The sequence below is a fragment of the Siniperca chuatsi genome, linkage group LG10 (assembly GCF_020085105.1).
Source record: "Siniperca chuatsi isolate FFG_IHB_CAS linkage group LG10, ASM2008510v1, whole genome shotgun sequence".
NCBI classification, from domain to species: Eukaryota; Metazoa; Chordata; class Actinopteri; order Centrarchiformes; family Sinipercidae; genus Siniperca; species Siniperca chuatsi.
The window spans coordinates 5,045,619-5,065,743 of record NC_058051.1 but is presented as its reverse complement, the minus strand read 5'-3'; the positions used below and the strand labels follow the sequence as shown (position 1 = coordinate 5,065,743).

Here is a 20,125-nt window from a genome sequence, read left to right as displayed (position 1 = left end):
AAAGAGGGCATTTACTGTGTCACTTTTCGCTTTATAATTATTTGTAAATATACTCATATGCAGTTCGGGGGTTTTGTTACATAATTTGATTTCAAGATTTTCTTAGTTGTCTGAGGAGACACTGCTCTGTCTGTTTATGAGAGTAAAGTAACCTCCTGTCTGACTCTCTAGTCACCTCAGTGTGCTGTTCCCATGGAAACAAGTTTTTATACTAAGGAAAGCAGTATGTGTGTGTGTGTGTACATTTCCATGGTTTATATGTGTGAGTGTGACTGACGCTCACAGCATGCAGATTTCAAATCTCTATAGTAACACAAGTGCTGACTGAAAAGCCTAAAGGGGAGGTGGAACTGAGAAAAATAAACATTAACTAAGGGCTAATTTAAAGTCTGTGTGTGTGTGTTCCAGGATCTGAACAATGATTACCTTGACCTTGAGCAGATTTAGAAAGAAACCTTGATTTCCTTCAAAGTGTCAGGCATTTAGAGGATTCATGATTGTTGTTTCATGTTGAATGTCTTTTTCTGGTCCTTGGGGGCTTTTCAAATGAGGAACCAGTCACTGACATAAGGAAGGTCATAGCAATGACATGTTCATATTCATCTGAGTTGTAACATGTTAAACTGAATAGTAATAAAGGAGGACAGATAATCATAATAGAACTTTTAATTGACCACCTTGTTTCTAAAAATTGTTGAATTATTCTACAACTGTGTAATTTTTCATCTGTTTAGAGCATCTGTGCCTAATGACTTTACAGTTTAAAGGTACACCTATAATATAAAAATGTAAGGCTTTATGCTCAGACTAGAAGTTTAGAAATTTAGAAGTATGAAAGGAAATACCTCTTATAAACTAAAATAAAACTGGGGGCTTCTTGGCACTTCCAAGAGGGTGTACGGTAAATGCATGGTCTGCGTAACAACTATAAACCATAATTAACACTTTGCAGCTGGAGGAAGACATCAGCCAAAGACCATTTTTCCTTAATACAACAACAACAATTTTTCACTGCATATTTCACTGCTCTGACTGTTCCAAGGTTCGGGTGTAGATATTTCTCCAACTGACTTGGTTTCTCATCTCTTTAAATTAAAATGTCTTTCCTGTCCTTTATTTAATCACTTTCATATTGTTATATCTTTCTGCAAAGCATCCTGTGATTTCTACTAATAGAAGATTATTGCAAAATGTAGGTAAATACCAATATACTATTAAGCGTGAAAGTTTCTTTTTGACCTTGGAAATTGTAGTTTGACAGCATATCTCTATGATATATATGTCAAACAGATAAATTATCATTATAATCACCAGAAGTACCAGTTGTTATATCTCATGTTTACATTCATGGGATTATACTAGACTTAAACAGGTATTACGAGATAAAATTATTTTCTGTAGTACGGTGGATAATATCACCAAAATCTGTTAAAATGCTGAGTAGCATGAATATGTCTTTATCGCTCACACTACATTTCTGCAATCAAGACAGATGAAGGGCACTTACCAATGTTCCTCCAAAGAGTTAATATTAATTACCTTTTCAACCATGACTGCTCACTTCTGCTCACCACTTCCACATCACTACCTTAACAGAGGTCAGTGGTGGTACCAACACACCTACACTGCACACACATATAACCATTCGGACAGATATAACACTACGCAACTAAAAGGTAAGTTTACCTGTCTTCTATTTGTACTTTGCAGTAGCCATAGCAATAACAGCCTGCTTCAGTGCAATAATAAGTTTTTTGTTATCTTCACTGATTATAATATGTTTTCACTGTGTTTGTTTGAGACTGAATTAATCACACAATCACATTCAAATCAACATTTCAAGACAACATGATTAGCCTGGATGAGGCTCCTGGGAGTCAAACCGTCAGAGAGAACAACATCTGGGAGCGAGAAAATCAATCAGAGACATCCCATAATAAGAGTCTGCTCCTTGCTGATACATGGAAACCATGCAGACGGACCCGCGCAATTGTCAAAGGTCAGACTGAAGTGAAAAATCATTAGAATGTGATCAATGCTGACCTGATCAATACATCAAAGAGTAGCTATTTCGAAGCCAGTCTGCATTATGCATGCGATATCATACAAGAACTTGATCTTTGTTTAACCTTGATCTGAGAAGTCATAGATTATTGTTGCGTTCAAGGACAACACAATTAATGTGCTAGAAGAATTTTATGATATGATAATATGCAATACTATTGAAATGTATATTTTCTGCATTAAGAGTTACTGGGAGACAAATTGTGACTATTTGCATCTGACAACATTCCAGATGGGGATCCTTAAAGTCTTACAGCCCTTTTCCACTACACAAATTCAACAACCCATAACCTGGGGCTTAGCTTTGAAGAACCTTGTGATGCCTTGGTGCTAGGTCCTTCCTTGCATTTCCTATGTATTTTTATGTACTGTTTGATTGGCGAGTGAAGTAAGCAGTTGTGGGACAGACAACAATGGAAGAAGTATGGCTCTGATATTGTTATTGATTTTCTTTCACGTTCTTTCACACTAAATCCAGGGCCCTGCTAAGTATTTCCGTTTCTGCCAGATGCTGAGAAATCTTTTGATCTACTATTTAATTTCTAACCGCTGACTCCAGCGCCCTTTAAATGGCCTCCTCTTCCCAACTACTAATGATAACCTGGATGTCTTTGTTTGTCTATTAAGCATTCTTCTTTGTTCTTTTATTTTTAAAGTATTGATTACTGATTGTCCTGGTCAATCAAAATTGTGGTTCCTGTTTTTCTTTTTGTTGTAGTCGTCCTTGTTGTGAAGTGACCAATCACGATCAACACCAACCTGGAACTTGCATTTAGTATCTCCGTCTGAATTTAGTTCCAGGAACTCATCCCCAAGCGAAAAATAGTGGAAACAAAAGTAGAACTTGTGTGAACTTCTACATGTTTTGTTACGTTTCATTAAATTCCTGCAGTGGAAAAGGGCTATGAGAGGGGTAGGAATGAGTTAGCAGCCACTTTGTGTCTTACAAGCTCTGTATTTTAACATCAGTTCTAAACCCAAAAATGCCTGTTAAAAAATCCCTCTCTGTTCTTACAGAAAATCTCCATAAATGGTATTTCACTTTAATGCCCATTTTCTGTCATCACATGTGTCTAAGACCCAAATTAAAGTTTAGGAAGGTTAACCCACATGTTTGTGTCCATAGAGTGGCTGTTGAAGCTGAGGTGTTGTTTGGCAGCAGTGTGTGGGATGGAGTGGTATTGCTATGCTGCTCTTGGCATTTTGACTGCCATCCTCAGCTTCCTCATGGACCTGAGCGTAATAAAGCTGCTGAGAGGTACACACACACACACACACACACACACACACACACACACACACACAGTGTTGAGTATGGACTTTAACACTGACAAACCTGCTGGTCCCCTCTTGGCTAAAGTAAAAAAAAAAAAAATCACCAGAGGGTTTTAGACATGATTTTAGCATGATTTAAACATGACCATCAGGGGAGCGCCAAAATGCCACCTGTTGGCTTGGTGGTCCACTGTTGGATTAGGTGATAGAGTGAGCAATGGACATATATTATTAATGTTTCTCTCTCATTCCACTTGTAGCTCACCAGTGGCTTTATATGAAGCTGGAGGGCAACAGTCTGCTGCAGTTCTTCTGCTGGACTCTTTACCCAGCATGCCTCTGTGCTGTCGCATCATCGTTCTCCCATAACATCTGTCCCTTCTCCACAGGTCTGTCCAGCAACAGTTATAAAGTATGTGAAAAAATTCTCAGATTGGAGTTTTAGTTTTGAAGTCATTTTTTTCAAGGTCCAGCTACACTGAAGCCAGAAGCAGGCCTATATATATATATACCAACAATGTGTTGGATTTTATAGCTGAATGAGTTACTGCTAGGCTATTGAACTGGAAAAGTAGAGGTCAAAGAGAAAGCTACCAGAACCATGGATAGCACCTAAACTAGCTACAGTACATCGTATGGTCTCGTCACATGATCACATAGAGACTTGACATTGGACAACATCAATATACATATTACGCAGCAATCATCATTGCATATCTGTATGTGACAAAAATACCAAAGAAAATAAGAAATTATTCATTTAAATGAATTTATTTATTTATTTAAGTTTATTTAGAGTTTTTATAGTTTATGTAGAATGAGAATATAATTTTGTTATAGATTGCTACTGACTATTTTACCACCAAAAAAATGAAAACCGTGAGATGAGTTTGCCTTTTCAAGGGGATATATAGCAAATTAATTAGCACTAATTTTAATATAATGTGGGTTCCTTTTTGAACACGGGCATGTTTCCGAGGTGGCAATCTGAATCACTCGCAAGGGCCTATTATCCGCTTCCATCCATCACATTGTTGGAGGGCCTGCTCTCTGTATGGGCCCCCCGAACCCACGGGCCCCAGTGCAACCACACTGCCTGTACTGTCTATATTTATGCCTGTTCATACTGACCATGAAAGGACTTACATGTTATAGAACAATGGACTATATCTGCAAAATGTCTATGAAACAGAGAGTCATACAGACCAAGTTAGCAGCAAGGTAGTGTAGGAGTCGATGTAGACCAAAACAGCACTTTGTCAAGTGGACACAAACACGACTTATAATAAATTCTAATGTTGCTTCATGGCTGCTGAATGTGTAAATAGGCAACTGTTGGCTAACAAGTTTGCCATCTCAAATTAAAAGGTGCTAATATGTCAGTGTTGTGTTTACAGCTTGTTTCCAGTGTTGCCAACTCTCACGAGACGAACAAGCAACCGCAGCTTCAAAAACAAGCCCAAAACAAGCCCAATATTAATATAGCCTGTTACAGCCTCAATGAAAACAGGCTCCACAAATGAGCCTGCAACATATTAAAATCAAACCACTCTGAGTTTGTAAAGAAAAGGCAGATTTTATTAAATAAGCTTTGGTTGTTACTTTTGGTGATGCTGACAACTTGGAAAACATTATCCAGTTAAATTGACAGAATATATGATTGTTGGATTATCATCATACTCACAAAGTATGATGTAATCTGATTACATCTAGTCTGTATAGCCAGAAAATAAAAAGTGCTGATTTTAATCTAAAAAAAGAAAACTAAGAATCGGCAAAATAAAAAAAGGAGTAGTCAATATTATTTGGTACAAATTAAATGTAAAAATCCCCACCGATAATGGCTAGGATAATGCCTTCATTCTGAAATGAAAGATGTGTTTAAATTTAATTAGAAACAACCAGCTTTTAAACTACCGTATTAATGTATTGTTTAATTACAAAGGGTAGCCTACATGTTTCTGACAGCAATGTCAAAATTCATAAGAATGGTGCACTCTAAAAATAAAACTATAAACCTATTAAATCTGACCACACAGTCTATGACTCTGACTCTTAACTAGGCAGTAACCGCAATAAAAGCAGATTGGTTAGGCTTCAGCATGACTGACATGACATTGTTTTTTCTCCAGTGAGAGGGAGGAAGGAATTCAGGCTGAAATACAAGTGAAGATATAAATAGCACTAGTTTTGCATCTATCATTCATTTTCATTGTATTTATTATTATGGAAGGTATTGTATATAGCTAGGCTGATGACTGAGAAGATCATATAGGCTAATTACCTTGCATGACTTTGTAAGGCTAAACCGTAATATTATAGCACATTGCAGGATACAGTTCCATCAAATGGGTTTCCATTTTCAGTGCCCCTCAAGTATTTTTGAAAAAGATTAGATGAAGAACAGACATATATGTATATGTATATTTTTCCTCAGTTTCTTTTACAAATATCTTTCTTTCCTATATAAAGTAAGCTAAATGTCAGAAACAGTCAAGTGTGATGTGACTTTGATTTTATCTGTCGCATAGAAATTTTAGTAGGATAAGGCTTGGTGCGATATGATATGAATGAAATCATAGATGTACCTTTCAGAAAGGACCTCACCCTGGCTTCCCCCTTTTAACTCCAAGCGCCCTGTCTGTCAGCTTCCTTTTCAACTTGTCTGTTTTGTGCTGATTGTCCTTGAAATCCCATAGTCCCTGCCCTCTCCGTACCCTCTATTTAATCATTCTGAAATCATTCCTGTGTATTCATTTACACGTTTACACTTCTTTATTGCTTTAGTACCTCTGTTTCTTTCAAAAATCTTGTACTGTTGCTTCTTTTCTCCTTAGGCTCTGGGGTTCCAGAGGTGAGAACCATGCTGGCCGGTATTGAAATGCCTCATTACTTGTCTGTCACTAACATGTTTACCAAGTTCCTGGGTCTTATCTGTACACTGGCAGCAGGCAGCACTGTTTTCTTGGGCAAAGTGGTGAGCGACGTCTAAACCTGTTTGTCATACAAAATATGCAGCGTTTCTTTAAAATCGTGTGTTGTCTGCATCATTGTGTGTTATGAACACAGTTTTCTGTATTTGTCTCCTAACATCAGGGTCCATTTGTGCATCTTTCCACCATGGTTGGAGCCTACCTGAGCAACCTCTGCACTCTTGTAAAAGCCAATAAGAAGGTAAAACCACAGTAAAGTATTTCAAAAGTAGTGAATGGTTTACCCACTTTACACACATTTCTAGTTTTACAGTTATTTAAAACATTTTGTCTGTCATAAATAAAAGCATCTGTCATAAATCCTAAAGCTGTACTAATCAATATTTTTGTATTAAAAATGACTATGTATAAGGTGTCGCACAGAGAATTATCATCAGACTGTACAGTTCCCATCAGCTCTGTGGAGCTTTTAAACCTTCACTGTTTTGGTTTTCTGGCCTGTAAGCTCTCTTCAACTTTGTTCTCAGCAGTAGCAAACAGCTGTTTTCAGCAATCAAAGCTCTGATAAATCCACTGTACACTGACCCGCCCTGCACCAAACGGCAGACAGACACGGTTAGCGACTAGCTGGTAAACATAGTGGAGCATTTAGCAGAGCCAGATATTTCCTCCCAAAAGGAGGAGAAGTGAATGTTGGACTCACATTTGACATGTTGCCATTTGACATTCCAAAATTAATGCTAAAGTTGTCAGTGAAAGTTCAATCTTAACCTTGAAAATAGTGTTTTTTCTTGACTCAAGGTCTATTTACTAACTTAGCAATCATCTGCTGATGAAGACATGCAGTTGAAAAGCCAGTAAGTACGCCTTGAGTCAAGATCAGTTTGTAGAAAAAAGGTATGCACATCCAAAAACTCTTCAATCTGTGCTGAACCTAACATGAAATATCAAGGTAAAGAAGTTGTAAAATCTGCATGCTGTTTCTTTGCTTATTCACTGTTGCTGTGCAATGTTTTGTTTATTATTTTTGATAGACTGGGAGCAAAGAAACAATGTGTAGATTATACTACTTATTGTTGAGATTTCTTTTGTCAAAATACTAATGCTGCTCCATATTTGCTGGATGTGTTTGTAAAACATTCATCTTTTTTTTTTGCAGCTTCAAGGAAAGAGAAGAGGAGTTATGCTTTAAAGTGTACTATTAATGTCATTGTGAAATAACTCTTTTAATAACTCTTTTTAGTTAAAATAGTAATATGGCAAAGTGAATTTTCTACCCAGGTATGGAAGAATATGAATGAAAATCATGTTGCATGTTACTGTTACTTTCTAAAGGATATAAAGATCTGAAAAGACAGCATATTACAGCACATTTCTTTTTTTAGGAAAAAGCTGCTGGAGAAATGCTGGTTGTAGCTGCTGCAGTTGGGGTAGCCAGCTGCTTCGGAGCTCCCATCAGCGGTGAGAGAGCCAGTAACGGTTCAGCATCAGGAATCCATGATTTTTTATGTATTTGCTTGCACTATATCTGTCCTTCTCACACTTATTGGGTTAATGCATTTCCACCTTTCATTTACCTCCCTCTAGCTTCACATATTTGCTCTTCCCTTTTATCCTCCCTCACACCTCTGCTCCTCCATCATGTTTATATGTCCTTTTCTCTCACCCCTTCCTCCTTTGATCATCTCTTCGCCTAACATTTTGATCCCCTCAGCTCACTGTTCATTTAATTTTTGCAACCTTGTTGGGGGTTCATCACCTCAGGTTCAAACTCCATTTACTCTCACACTGTAAGATAAATTCAAAATGTCATTATTATAATTGACATAAATCATTACACTGTCTATTAACATTTGAAATATATGCATATTTTTACATTGAATTTTTTCTTTTTTTCTTACTGTTTTCACAGATTTTTGCTGTTTTGTCTTTTGCTCCTGTAGGTGTGTTGTTCAGTGTGGAAGTGATGCATTCTCACTTTGCTCTGAGACATTACTGCCCATGTTTCTTCTCAGCCACCTGCGGGGCGTTGACCTTCCGCCTGTTCTCAGTGTGGAGTGGAGATAGAGGTAATGGAGGCCCTGATCAGCACTCGCCCCCTCATGGTCAACAAAGAGAAGGTTCAATTTAGAGTCACTGACACATTGACCTGAGGAAAAGGGGCCATAAACCCAATAACATGACCTAAGTTCTAAGATTGTATTGAAGAAGTGTGGATTCATGCACTGTGTGGCCAAACGTACGTATAACACATACTTTTGTTTACTTTCTGTCTGGGGCTGTTTTTCATGGTTTGAGCTAGGAGTCTTCGTTCCATCCATCCATCCATCCATTTTCTACCGCTTGGTCCCGTTAGGGGTCGCGGGTGACTGGAGCCTATCCCAGTGACTTTGGGCCTTAGGCAGGGTACACCCTGGACAGTGGCCAACTCGTCGCAGGGCTAACACAGACACAGACAAGGACAGACAACCATTCACTCTCACATTCATTCAATACGGGCAATTTAGAGTTATCAATTAACCTACACATGCATGTCTTTGGACGGTGGGAGGAAGCCGGAGAACCCGGAGAGAACCCACGGTAACACGGGGAGGACATGCAGACTCCACCCAGAGAGATTGTGTGATGTTGGTCTGGTCCGGGAATCGATCCCACGAACCCACGATCTCCTTATTGGGAGGCAGGAGCTTTAGCCGCTCTGCCACCGTGCACCCCGAGTCTTCGTTCCAATTGAGAAATATTGAAATATTAATGCGGCAGCATATAATGATATCACAGAAATGGTGTGCTTCCAAGTTTGTGGCAACAGTTTGGGGAAGGCCCATTCCTGTTTCAGCATGACAGTGCCCCCATGCACAAAGCCAGGTCCATAAAGAAATGGTTTTCTGAGTTTGGTGTAGTAGCAAATCCCCAGGTTACAAAGAGTGGGAGCTGTTATAGCAGTGTATTACTGCCCATGGTTTTGGAATGAAACGTTCAACCACCGCATATAGCTGTAATCTTTTGGTCTCCTCATACTTTTGGCTATATAGTGTATATGCTGAAATCAACAGACAACTCGATTTGTAAAAGGTCTAACGTATTTTATACTGTATACGTGTTTGCCAATATGCATGGTCATATTAAAAGACAACATATTAAACTGAGTTTGATTTATGCATTTTCTGCCATGACAATGTTACATTTCAAGGTAGACTGACGCAATACTTTTTTACATTTCGAAGTAAATGTGACACTTTGGTCATTTTAGCTTGTCAGTGACATCGGCAGCTATAATTACTTGTCATGACAATGACTGGGAACATCAGCTTTGGCATAATTAGCAGAAACATTTAAAGGTCCAGTGTGTAAGATTTAGTGACATTTAGCGGTGAAATTGCAGTTTGCAACCAGTGTAGGAGAAACTACGGTAGCAGAGAAATCTCGCAAAATTCGCGAACGGCCCTATCGATAGCCAATGTTTGGTTTGTCCATTCTGGGCTACTGTAGAAACATGGCGGTACAACATGGCGACATCCGTGGAAGGGGACCCACTCCCTATGTAAAGAAAAACGGCTTATTCTAAGGTAATGAAAACGCAACGATTCATATTTTTAGGTGATTTTACACTAATTATAGCATACTTTTAAATATTATATTCCATTTCTGCCAATAGCTCCTCCAAAATGTTACACACTGGACCTTTAAGCTGACAGACTGTAAATTTCAATAAAATCTCAATGCAATAAACTGAGGGAAGATTAGATTTTGAAAGGCTGTGGGAGAAATTGGAGGGATGACTCCAATTTGTTTTGTGTCCACAGAGACTCTTCAGGCGTTGTTCAAAACTAATTTCCCCACTGCTTTACCGTTCTACCCGCTGGAGATTCTGCTCTTTGCTTTCCTGGGGTAAGTTTATTTTTTGACAGCATCTGCATAGTTACACAAGTTCTCTATTTGTCTGTGTCATACAAATAAAAACTCACATTTGGTATTCATATTCATATCGGTCAAAATGAAAAGTCTTTGACCAGTTCTGCTGTTTTCCTCCTACTGTAATTAGCATTCAGCATTTTTCTTCTCATACCAATCATTTCCTGGCCTCCTCTTCCTCATCATCATCCTTACTTCCCCGTGTCTAATGACTTCCGATAGTCTATTGCTGCCTGGGTTAAAATAAGCCTCTCGTCTGTCTCGTCTGAGTTGGCTTTCTGTTTGGAAACAGGCTGCTGTGCGGAGCTGTGAGCTGCTGCTATCTCTTCTGCCATCGGTGGATCCTGCAATTCTCCAAAACAAACCCGATCTTCAACAAAATGCTGACGACAGAGTGAGAGCTCTTTTTTTGTGATGCAGTGATGAGTCATCTGCTGCGCAAGACAGATTTATGAGATAGATTCTGGGTGGAGTATCAATTCAAGCAGACTGATGGACCAAAACATGTCCCAAAAACATGGTGTGTTTCTTTAAGGATAATTCACATTACACAAGAACAAATCAGACTCTGTTACCCCCTGAATCCATTTTATCACACAGATGTTATGCAACTATATAAACAACATTAAAAATAAATAATGTAGCACAAAATATGATAAATATGATAAATGATTGTGCTGGGCCTTTCAAGCCACATTTAAATGGTTTAAAATCCCCTGGTGATCTTATCTAAACTCCTGAAAAAATTGGAAAATCTATTTCTTATGTAAAGCAGAAGCAGATCTAAGTAGTGTAAAACACTGTAAACCTTTGAAAGCATAGATTGGGAAAAGACAAGAGCAGGTCTAGTGCTAATGTTTATTCTGATGAGGAGAGTAGTCAACCAAAACCCAAAACTTATTTTAATTTCAATTGGAATGACCTAAATGAAAGCAACATTATAACAATGGTGCCTGTATATGTGAATACCTCTTTGCAGGAAGGGTCTATACTCAGGCATGGTGGCCTTCCTCCTGGCATCTCTGACTTTTCCCCAGTGTGCTGGTCAATATATGGCTTCTAAGGTGGGAATGAACAAAATTTAAAGGCCCGGTCTGTAATTTTTATGGATGTACATACATAATCGATAAGTTAGAGCTATATCATACATAGGGAATTTAGTTGTTTCTCAACTGATTATCATTAAAAATGTTTTACTCCTATGTTTACAAACATTACTGATGTAAATAAACCTTTAACAGCATGATAAAAAATGAACAATTTAGATTCAGTAGCTGCTGTTTTGATTTTGGTGCATGAATAAAGAATAAGGCTGGAGATATTCTAAATTTTACGTATTGATAACAAATCCAAGATCAAGCCCAAAACCTTATTCCTCTGTGCCATGGAGCCCAAGAAATGTTACAAACTCATCACTGAGCCACGCTGTTTTGGGTGACATGTTCCTTCATTACCATGAACCATGAGAGAGGAGGTAGCCTACATATATTTTGTTTTGTTTTGCACTAACCGATCAGTAATGAGCGACATATCCGTCCAAGCAACGTAATCGTCAGTGCTCAGGTGCAATAGTGGTTGCTAGATTAGGAACAAGACTAAAAATCTAGTGCCCCACTGTTTTTGGACATTACTAGTCTTTTTAGCCATGCAAGCGGTTACTTGATCGGTAGTTCCACCACTGATGATGAGAAAATGCAAATGTTAGCATTCCAACATGTTAAGCTAAAATGTTAACCATAACCTTCTAAACATCATCATGTTAGCATTGTCATTATGAGGATGTTAGCATGTGTCTTGTTTAAAAATGAAACTATATATTTGTGACCCATTTTTTAAGATTTCCATCATCAGTGGGAATGAATGGGATTGGGGCTGAGTGCCACAGACAGGGTAGGGAAGTTAGAAATAATTAGGACTAATAGTCTTTTCATGAGACTTGTTGACAATGAGAAAAATATAGAACAATGCCAGCCTTGTCCTTTAATGTTCACCCTTTGTTTCATTCTAGTTTTCTTGGGTATAGACAGTAATCTGAATGGCAGTAATCTCTTTCACAGCACACCATGAAGCAGCTCCTCACCTCCTTACTGGATAGCAGGCAGTGGAGCTCTCAATCCCACAATGCCTCGGTTCAACTGGGGCCTGAGCCTTTGTTGGAGTGGAGCTCATCAGGGAGTCCTGTCTACCTTTCTTTGGCTGTCTTTCTGCTCATGAAGGTACACACAATGGAAAGGCCAATTAAGGAGTCTTTTATCTCTGTCTACCTGCACTGATAACCAACAGGAATCATAACAAGGCACGAAGCTCAGCCACCCACTCCTCTTGTTCCCTTGGGTAACAGTGACCCATAACTGACATACAGTAATTGACATTTTCACAGTAGAGTAAGCGAGCTAAAGACTGTTTAACCTTTCAGGCTGAAATGTCTTCCGATACCTGATGCCCACTCATAGCAACACTGCAATGGATGAATGGATTGTGAATTTTTTTGTGAAACAGCTAGAAATCTTAGCAGCGGGCCAAGTAATGGCTGAGTCACTTGTATTGATCAAGAGCCTAATCAACCACCCACACATCTGTCATTCTCATTTGTATTCCAAGCAGAAGGAAAACCTTGCTTACTGTTGCAGAGAAAAATAGCATTATATGTAGACTTTTTTTTTTTATTCAAAGTAAAAGCATCTCTAATCCATTAAGCTCTTTGAGAAAATCCCTTTTCCAGGACCCACTCAGTAAGATCCACTTATTATGAGAGTTCTTTCTTCCATCACCACATGCAAATGTGAAATGTAAATGGGCATGATTTAATAGCTATTTTTACAACATGGATTTGAGAGCATTGCAAACATTTCCCTGCACACAGGTTGACAGTGACTCATCTGCTGTACTACATGTGCTAGTTGAGCTGTTGTGGCTGTTCAGATGCCGAGGAGTGATTTGACAGTCTGTGTCTCTGTTGTTCTGAGATGTGGATGTTGGTCCTCGCCTGCACTCTGCCTCTGCCAGCTGGATACGTCATGCCAGTGTTTATTTACGGTGAGTGAAGAGAAAGGACTTGGACTTGTTTTGCAGGATACCTGAATGGCACAGGTTTGAATTTAAGTATGAGGAATTTGTCTTGCTGCATCCTCTCACTAGAATGTGAAGACTCTGGGGTAAACTGAAATATAAAGATAGAAAAACTCCTCTTTTTTCTTCTTCTTCTGTTTTCCAGGGGCAGCTTTGGGCCGTTTGCTTGGAGAGGGAGTAGCTTATGTGTCTTCCTCTGGAGTGACTTCAGGCCAGCAGTGGGTTTCTATAAATCCCGGGGGCTACGCACTTGCTGGTAGAAAAACCTGAACCACAGCTCTTTGGTTTTGCCATGAGCTAATATTTTATACCAATATTAATAAACATCTGTAAATGAGATTTTTATGTAAACTTATTCCAGAACATTTTAAATATTCAGTGTTTCATATCAGGTTGTAAAAACCCTATGAAACAGTATTATGTTGAATGAAATTCTGATGTAAATTTGTGCCGAATCTGCTAAAATGTTGCATTTGATTGAACTTGGATTCAGATTTACTCTACAATAACAATGTTATAGATCAAACTGCATCATATCAGAGGTGGACATAAGGAACTGGCTTGTACTATATATGTATATCATGTTTGATAAAATAGTGATAAACTGATAAAGATAAAAATAACCTGAATACTAACTATAGTTTACAACATCATTAGTACCATAAGTAGTACCTTAATATGGTTTCTGCCTTGTAGGTGCAGCAGCCTTCACCGGGGCTGTGACACACACCTTGTCCCCAACTATTATGGCTATAGAGTTAACTGGCCAGTTCAGCCATGCTATACCCATCCTCGTTGCCACTCTGCTGGCTAATGCCCTGGCTCGCTCTGGGCAACGCCAATCTTTCTATGATGCAGTCTCTATCAGCAAGAGGCTTCCACACCTGCCCTCTCTGATGAAGGCATGCTCCCAGTAAGTAAAAACAAAGTGTCAGATTGATTAAAGGAATACACCGAGTTTTGGGATGATCATCTCTGTGGTCAGCTGTTAAATAATGAGATCAGAGACATAAATATTTTCCATGTTTCCCTAGTAAGGCCCTCGTAAACCACTGACTGTGGTGCTCCACACTGAAGCACTATTTGAAATAGTAGTGGGCTCTGTGCAAACAGCTGAGCATATATATAACAGGCTAACACTTTATACACTATGTGCAGTGATAATAGGCATTTAGCATTTTCTGATGTAGGAACAAGCAGTAACTCTGAAAACTAAAAATAACACTAAATAATCTGAAATAATGTGCATCCAAGTCTGGCAGCTTTTTGTCAAAGATGTAAAATTCGCATGCAACACATTCCTTGTTTGAATATGAAAGTATTGGTAATACCTGGCTAGATCGGATAGATTATTTGATTTTCAGCCACGATAATGGTGAATTGACTCTGACAATGGATTTTGTGATTTTTAACAGCTAGAAATCTCAGCAGCCAGCCAAGTAATGACTGACTCACTGGTATTGATCTGTTATTCTCAATTTGTGCTCTGAAGGAGGAAAACCTTACTTACTACTGCGGAAAGAAATAGCAATTTAAGTGGGCATTTTTGCATTGAGAACAGTTTCTGATACCTGTTAAAGTAAAGGAGGGATCAATCATAACCCACCCAGTTTCCCTTACACTATAATACCCGAATTTACCACTGGGCTACAAAAGCATTTCTAATGCTTTGGGAGAAATTCACTTTTTCCAGACACTACACCTGCCAGAAGAATCACTTACAATGACCTTTTTTTCCATTACCACATGCAAATGTGAAATGTAAATGGGCAAGTAAGAATAGTTACTCTACACTTCTATCCAACCATTTTGTTTATTAGTGTGGTCTTTGCATTATAGGCCATAATCTTTAATGAAAACATCCCCCACTATCTCTCAACATAACCACTCGGGTTAATAACAATTAACCTCTATAAAAAGGGGTCTATGAATATTGAATTGTTAAATATTTCACCTGTTGGCCCACCATAGATGAATTCATTCTTACATCAAATAGGCTGAGATTTATAATTTCATTTAACCACAGCTGCTTTTGTTCCGGGTATGACATGATTCATCTCTTTTGCAGGCTTCCTTCCACACCAGTCGGACAGGTTTTGGGAGTGAAATCACAGCAGCTTCAGAAAGCAGCTGGGCCAGTGGAAGTTCAACATGTTGTCAACACCAGCACTGAAACACAAATCCCTGTGGTGGACTCACATGGTGCGCAAGAAATCAACTTTTGTCTAAATCTTCTCACAAAAAATAAAATATATTTGAGGACATGGAATATTGGCACAAAGTCAGCAGGATCCTTAAGAAAACCTCAGATACATGCTGGTCAAACACATAGTTATGAGACCACGTAGAGCCCTTGAAAAGAAAATGATGACGATGATGAAAAATTGTAACCGTTTTAAAAGCTGTAGCAATTCAGCAGTGTGAAAGTGCCTCGATAAGGAGCTGACAAGTGTGAGAAAATAGTCAATCGGCCAGCTGAGCCTTTCAGCAGTAATCACATGGATGAATTTCTATGTTTGCTACAGACGACTCACAGCCCACTAGAGAGCTGCACACACTCTAAACTGTAGCACCGACTGTGGCAAAGAAAATTGATTTTCTTCTCCTCTCTTCTGTTGAAGAGTCACAGATTTTGCTGGGGTTTGTTCTCCGATCAGAGCTGCTGATGTTCCTGCGTCACTGTAAGACCGAGGTAAATGAGGCTAGATGGAGTCAGACAGGTAGCTGCAGTGTTCAGAAGAAAGTAGAGTGAACTGTCTGATGCTGTTTAAAAGGCAGGTCGTGTCTTTACAATCCGTTGACTGAATGTAAAACAGTTGCAAAAAAGAGGATGGGAGCAGGATGTACAGACAGGACTGCTGGCTGACGCAAAAGCTCATTTTATGACAACCGACATCCATTTTAAAGCATTCCTCAGTGGACGATCCAGTGATAGAAAAATACTTGATAAGAATAGTGATGCTTAGTAAAAATGGTTTAAAAAAACTGCAATGAATTGTAGCAATGTCTAAGGATACACTAGAGAAAGTATGAAATCAGTTTTTTAGGTAATAGAAACTGTGAAACACAATTTCTCAAATAATTCTGAATGCTACTGCATGACAAGCATGCATCTGACATAAAATGCATACAAATGTGAATATTTTTATGCTGTTCTGTGCAGACTCTGGAGAAACATCTGGATGAAGTCTGCTGCATTTACCCAAACTCTGTCCTGTTATCACCTCACAACACTGTTCAGGAGGTAGGAAGACTTTGGGAAATGTCATTAGTGTAGATGAATTTAAAGGAATAGTTCAACACTTATAGATTGTTTCCCCTTTCATGTCTGTTCGTTAAGTACAGAGGTAAAGCTGCGAGGCGATAAGCCTAGCTTAGTGTCTTGTTTTTTTTATCCAGACACTTACAGAAATGTCAAAAAAAACTTCAAACAAAATGGTTGTAAAACATGTAACTCAACCTAAAACGGCAAATTGTCATTTTTACATTTCTATTTGTGTACAGCATTTTAATTAGTGAGCTTCAGAGGTGTTGTTAGGTGTATTTCTTTATTTGTACAGAGCCAGGCTAGATGTTTTCCCATGTTTCCAGTCCTATGCAAAGCTAGGCTAGCCACATCCTGGCTCCAGCTCTGTAGTAAATAATATAATTTAATAATAGCAATGTATCAAATAATGTGACAATGTGAAAGGGGTTGTTCATAGTGATGAACCCACAGAGCATTATCACCCGACTCTGCAGCTCCCCTCAGCCTTACGGAGCTTTTTTTTTAGCTCATTGTTTAGCTTTCTGGCCCGAAACTTTATTGTTTTGGTTCACTCTCACCGCTCTCATAGCATCGTTTTCGGTTGCAACAGGCAGCTGTTTTCAGCAAAAAAGCAATTAAAAACCCACTGTACACTACCTGCTCAGCACGAAATGACAGACAGACAAAGTTAGCAACTAACCGGTGAACATAGTGGAGCATTTAGCAGCTAAAGAGCCAGATATTTCCCTCAGGAGTTTGTAGAGACCAAAAACAGACTAAAAGACAGTGAATATTGGACTTACATTCACCAGGTGGACACAAACACGACAAATGAATGATAATTTTGCTCTGTAACTGCTAGATGTGTAAATGTTTGCTAACAAGTTTGCCATGTCAACTTAAAAGGTGAGGACATATAAATATTGTGTTCACAACTTGTTTCTGCTGCCCTCAAGTGGCCAGAAATATCAGTCATTGCAGGTTTAATGACATGAGATTGGTATCAATCTCCTCATCTAAGTCTCAGAAAGAAAGTGAATAAGCATATTACCCAAAATGGTGAGCAAGTTAAAAAAAAAAAAAAAAAAAGAATCAGTTACTTCAAATCCAGTTTCCTCTGCATCCTCACAGGCCCACAGTATCCTGAGTCTGGTTGGAGCCCAGACCTTGTTTGTCACAGACAGGGGAAGGCTGGTCGGGCTCATCACATGGCCAGAGGTAATGCCAGAGTGTTTGCATGTAATGTGTATATTCACACTCACCAACACTCACAAATATAATCTTAAATATTTTCTTAATGACACACACAGCTTGATTCTGTTGATTCCTCTGTGGGTGTTTGTCTCGTCCAAGACCATGTCCCTGTATGGATTTATTAACATTATGCAGGGTGTGAGAGGCAAAATGGCTACTTACGGATTCAAAGCAGTCTCTTTCTCTCCTTCCCTCCCTCCCTGCCTCCCTATTTTCCTCTATTTTCTCCTCCAGATGAAGAGAATATTAGAGGACTTGGCCAAAGAAATCTAAGCTGCAACACACAAGAAATAAGCACATCCCTTGACCTTTTTTTAAGCACGAACGTGAATCCATCTCTGTCTGATTAGCTATAACACAAGCCTGGCACTAATAATGATATCACTTCTTCATTCGCCAAGCATAGCAATATTTTATTATACACAAACAAAACTGTCATTAGCTGGAGACTCCTATGATAAACATTTGTCAAAGCTTATTGTCTTGCCTCTTATTGTAATTAGCAGGATCTCGTCCGAGATGAGGACATTACACACTATCTCATTCACTGATCTACACTTTGTGACACAGCATTATTAGAAGTGTCTACCCAGAATAATATCCAGTGGGGATGAAAAGAAAAGCGTGCTAAACAGTTTTTACACCAAGTAACACAATGTAATCTTGCTGGTGCGTTCTCCTGCTAAACCACACTTCTCTGTGAGTATCTATTCAGTACCTATTGCTCCAAAGCATACCATAAGTTTGAGATTTACTTTTTACCTTCCATTCAGTTTGGTTTCTATTTACTGTAATAAACTATGAAAATCACGATTGAAACGTCCTTGAGATAAGTAAACCATCAGATATGCATTACACCCATATTGCCTGGTTTGACAAAGTTGTATCAGCGTCTTGTGGTGATGCAGATAGTTAGTGGCTGGCACAACTTCAGTATTTCACCCTACGGTTTCTCTTGCTCTTGGAAATGTATTTAAAGGTGTTGCAACAAACATCTCAAATGGAGTCCTACGTTAAAGCTGCTATGTGCTGAATTTGACCATGCCATCAGAATAATATGCATTAAAGCTCTCCTCGTAGTGGCTTTAAGGAAAAATGTTGAGTGATTTCTCACATTCACATCAGCTGCCTTGGTAACAAGTTTTCTACTCAGTTTAATCAAATCTAGATTGCAGTCCAAATTATTGTTAGTGATTTTCTGGTGTGATTATTAAAATCAGGAAAAATGTGAATCATAAATCAACATCACAAATCATAAGATGTTTTTAAAAAGAATACCTTGTGTTGTTAGATGAACCTGTCAACTTAAAACATATAGAGGGAAAGTCTGAAGCAACAAATATGGCAAGATATGACAGATGAAATCAATTGTTAATTACTATGTATGTTTTTTTTATTGTTTTTGTTTTGTCATTCTTTATGACATAACCTGTCTATCAATGAAAAATAAATGTCTGCCATCCTATGATTATCCAATATGTTTGTTCCTTGAAGTGTTGTTTGTCCATTGGAGGCAGATTTTGAAGGATCTTGTTTTCATAGTTTGGGCTATAATTTCTACCGGTTATGAAAACATTGTACTCACCAAAGTAATTGCTGAGATCTTGGAACATCATGATATCACTACGCCCAGATGACTCATGTTAAATTTGTGCAACTCATTTTCTAAGGAAAGTTAAAGTTAACTAAAAAGGAAAATTATTTCCATGCAACAGGGCACTGCAGGACTCTAATCTAGTAGTATTAAATCCCACTTCTGAAGCTCCAGTCCCTGTTAAGTTACTGGTTTACTGTTGTTTCCAGACTGATCTTCAGACACTATATTGATTTTGATAAAACAATAATTCTTCCTTTATACACCAACAGTATTTTGCTGACACCTTAAAGTGGTCATATTATGCTCATTTTTAAGGTTCATAATTTTATTTTGGGGTTGTACCAGCATAGGTTTACATGGTTTAATTTTCAAAAAACACCATATTTTTGCCCATACTGTACATTTCTGCAGCACCTCTTTTCACCCTGCGTCTTGAACGCTCCGTTTTAGCTACAGAGTGAGGCATCGCACGTCTATTCGAATTTTGTTGGGAGTTGCACATCCGCAGTACCTAGATAAGGACTTCTAGCCAATCAGAAGTAGAATAGGGCAGGTCCTGACCTGCAAAGTAGTCTGATCCAAAACAAAGGCGCTTCAGCCGGTAACTATGGCTTCGGTTCAGCCGCACATGTTCCAACAACCCGAACCAGCTTCACAACCTAGACTGGAGCAAGACGTTTCAGAGTGGTAAATGATTCATTTGTAACTAATTTATCTTTCATAGGTAACGTTTTAACTGTGCATTGTCTCTATATCACAGTAACAACTTTATGC

The 20,125-nt window shown here is 38.6% G+C and overlaps 1 protein-coding gene across 2 annotated transcripts; it reads left to right on the top strand.

The window, feature by feature from the left end:
• Positions 1-1,403: 1,403 nt before the first annotated feature.
• On the top strand, positions 1,404-18,228 carry clcnk (chloride channel K). 2 transcript variants are annotated; one of them, XM_044212186.1, is made up of 20 exons: positions 1,404-1,676; positions 1,844-1,999; positions 3,191-3,322; positions 3,600-3,728; positions 6,177-6,316; positions 6,436-6,513; positions 7,658-7,733; positions 8,216-8,341; positions 10,076-10,160; positions 10,477-10,578; positions 11,164-11,248; positions 12,242-12,400; positions 13,151-13,220; positions 13,399-13,509; positions 13,950-14,166; positions 15,322-15,455; positions 15,875-15,945; positions 16,417-16,497; positions 17,632-17,718; positions 17,989-18,228. In XM_044212186.1, exons 1-20 carry the CDS (start codon positions 1,493-1,495, stop codon positions 18,025-18,027), a joined length of 2,262 nt encoding a protein of 753 aa, XP_044068121.1. In that variant the 5' UTR covers positions 1,404-1,492; the 3' UTR covers positions 18,028-18,228. The 2 variants fall into 2 exon arrangements, with proteins under 2 accessions (XP_044068121.1, XP_044068122.1); XM_044212187.1 differs by having other exon boundaries at positions 1,405-1,676; positions 1,802-1,999.
• Positions 18,229-20,125: the final 1,897 nt, after the last annotated feature.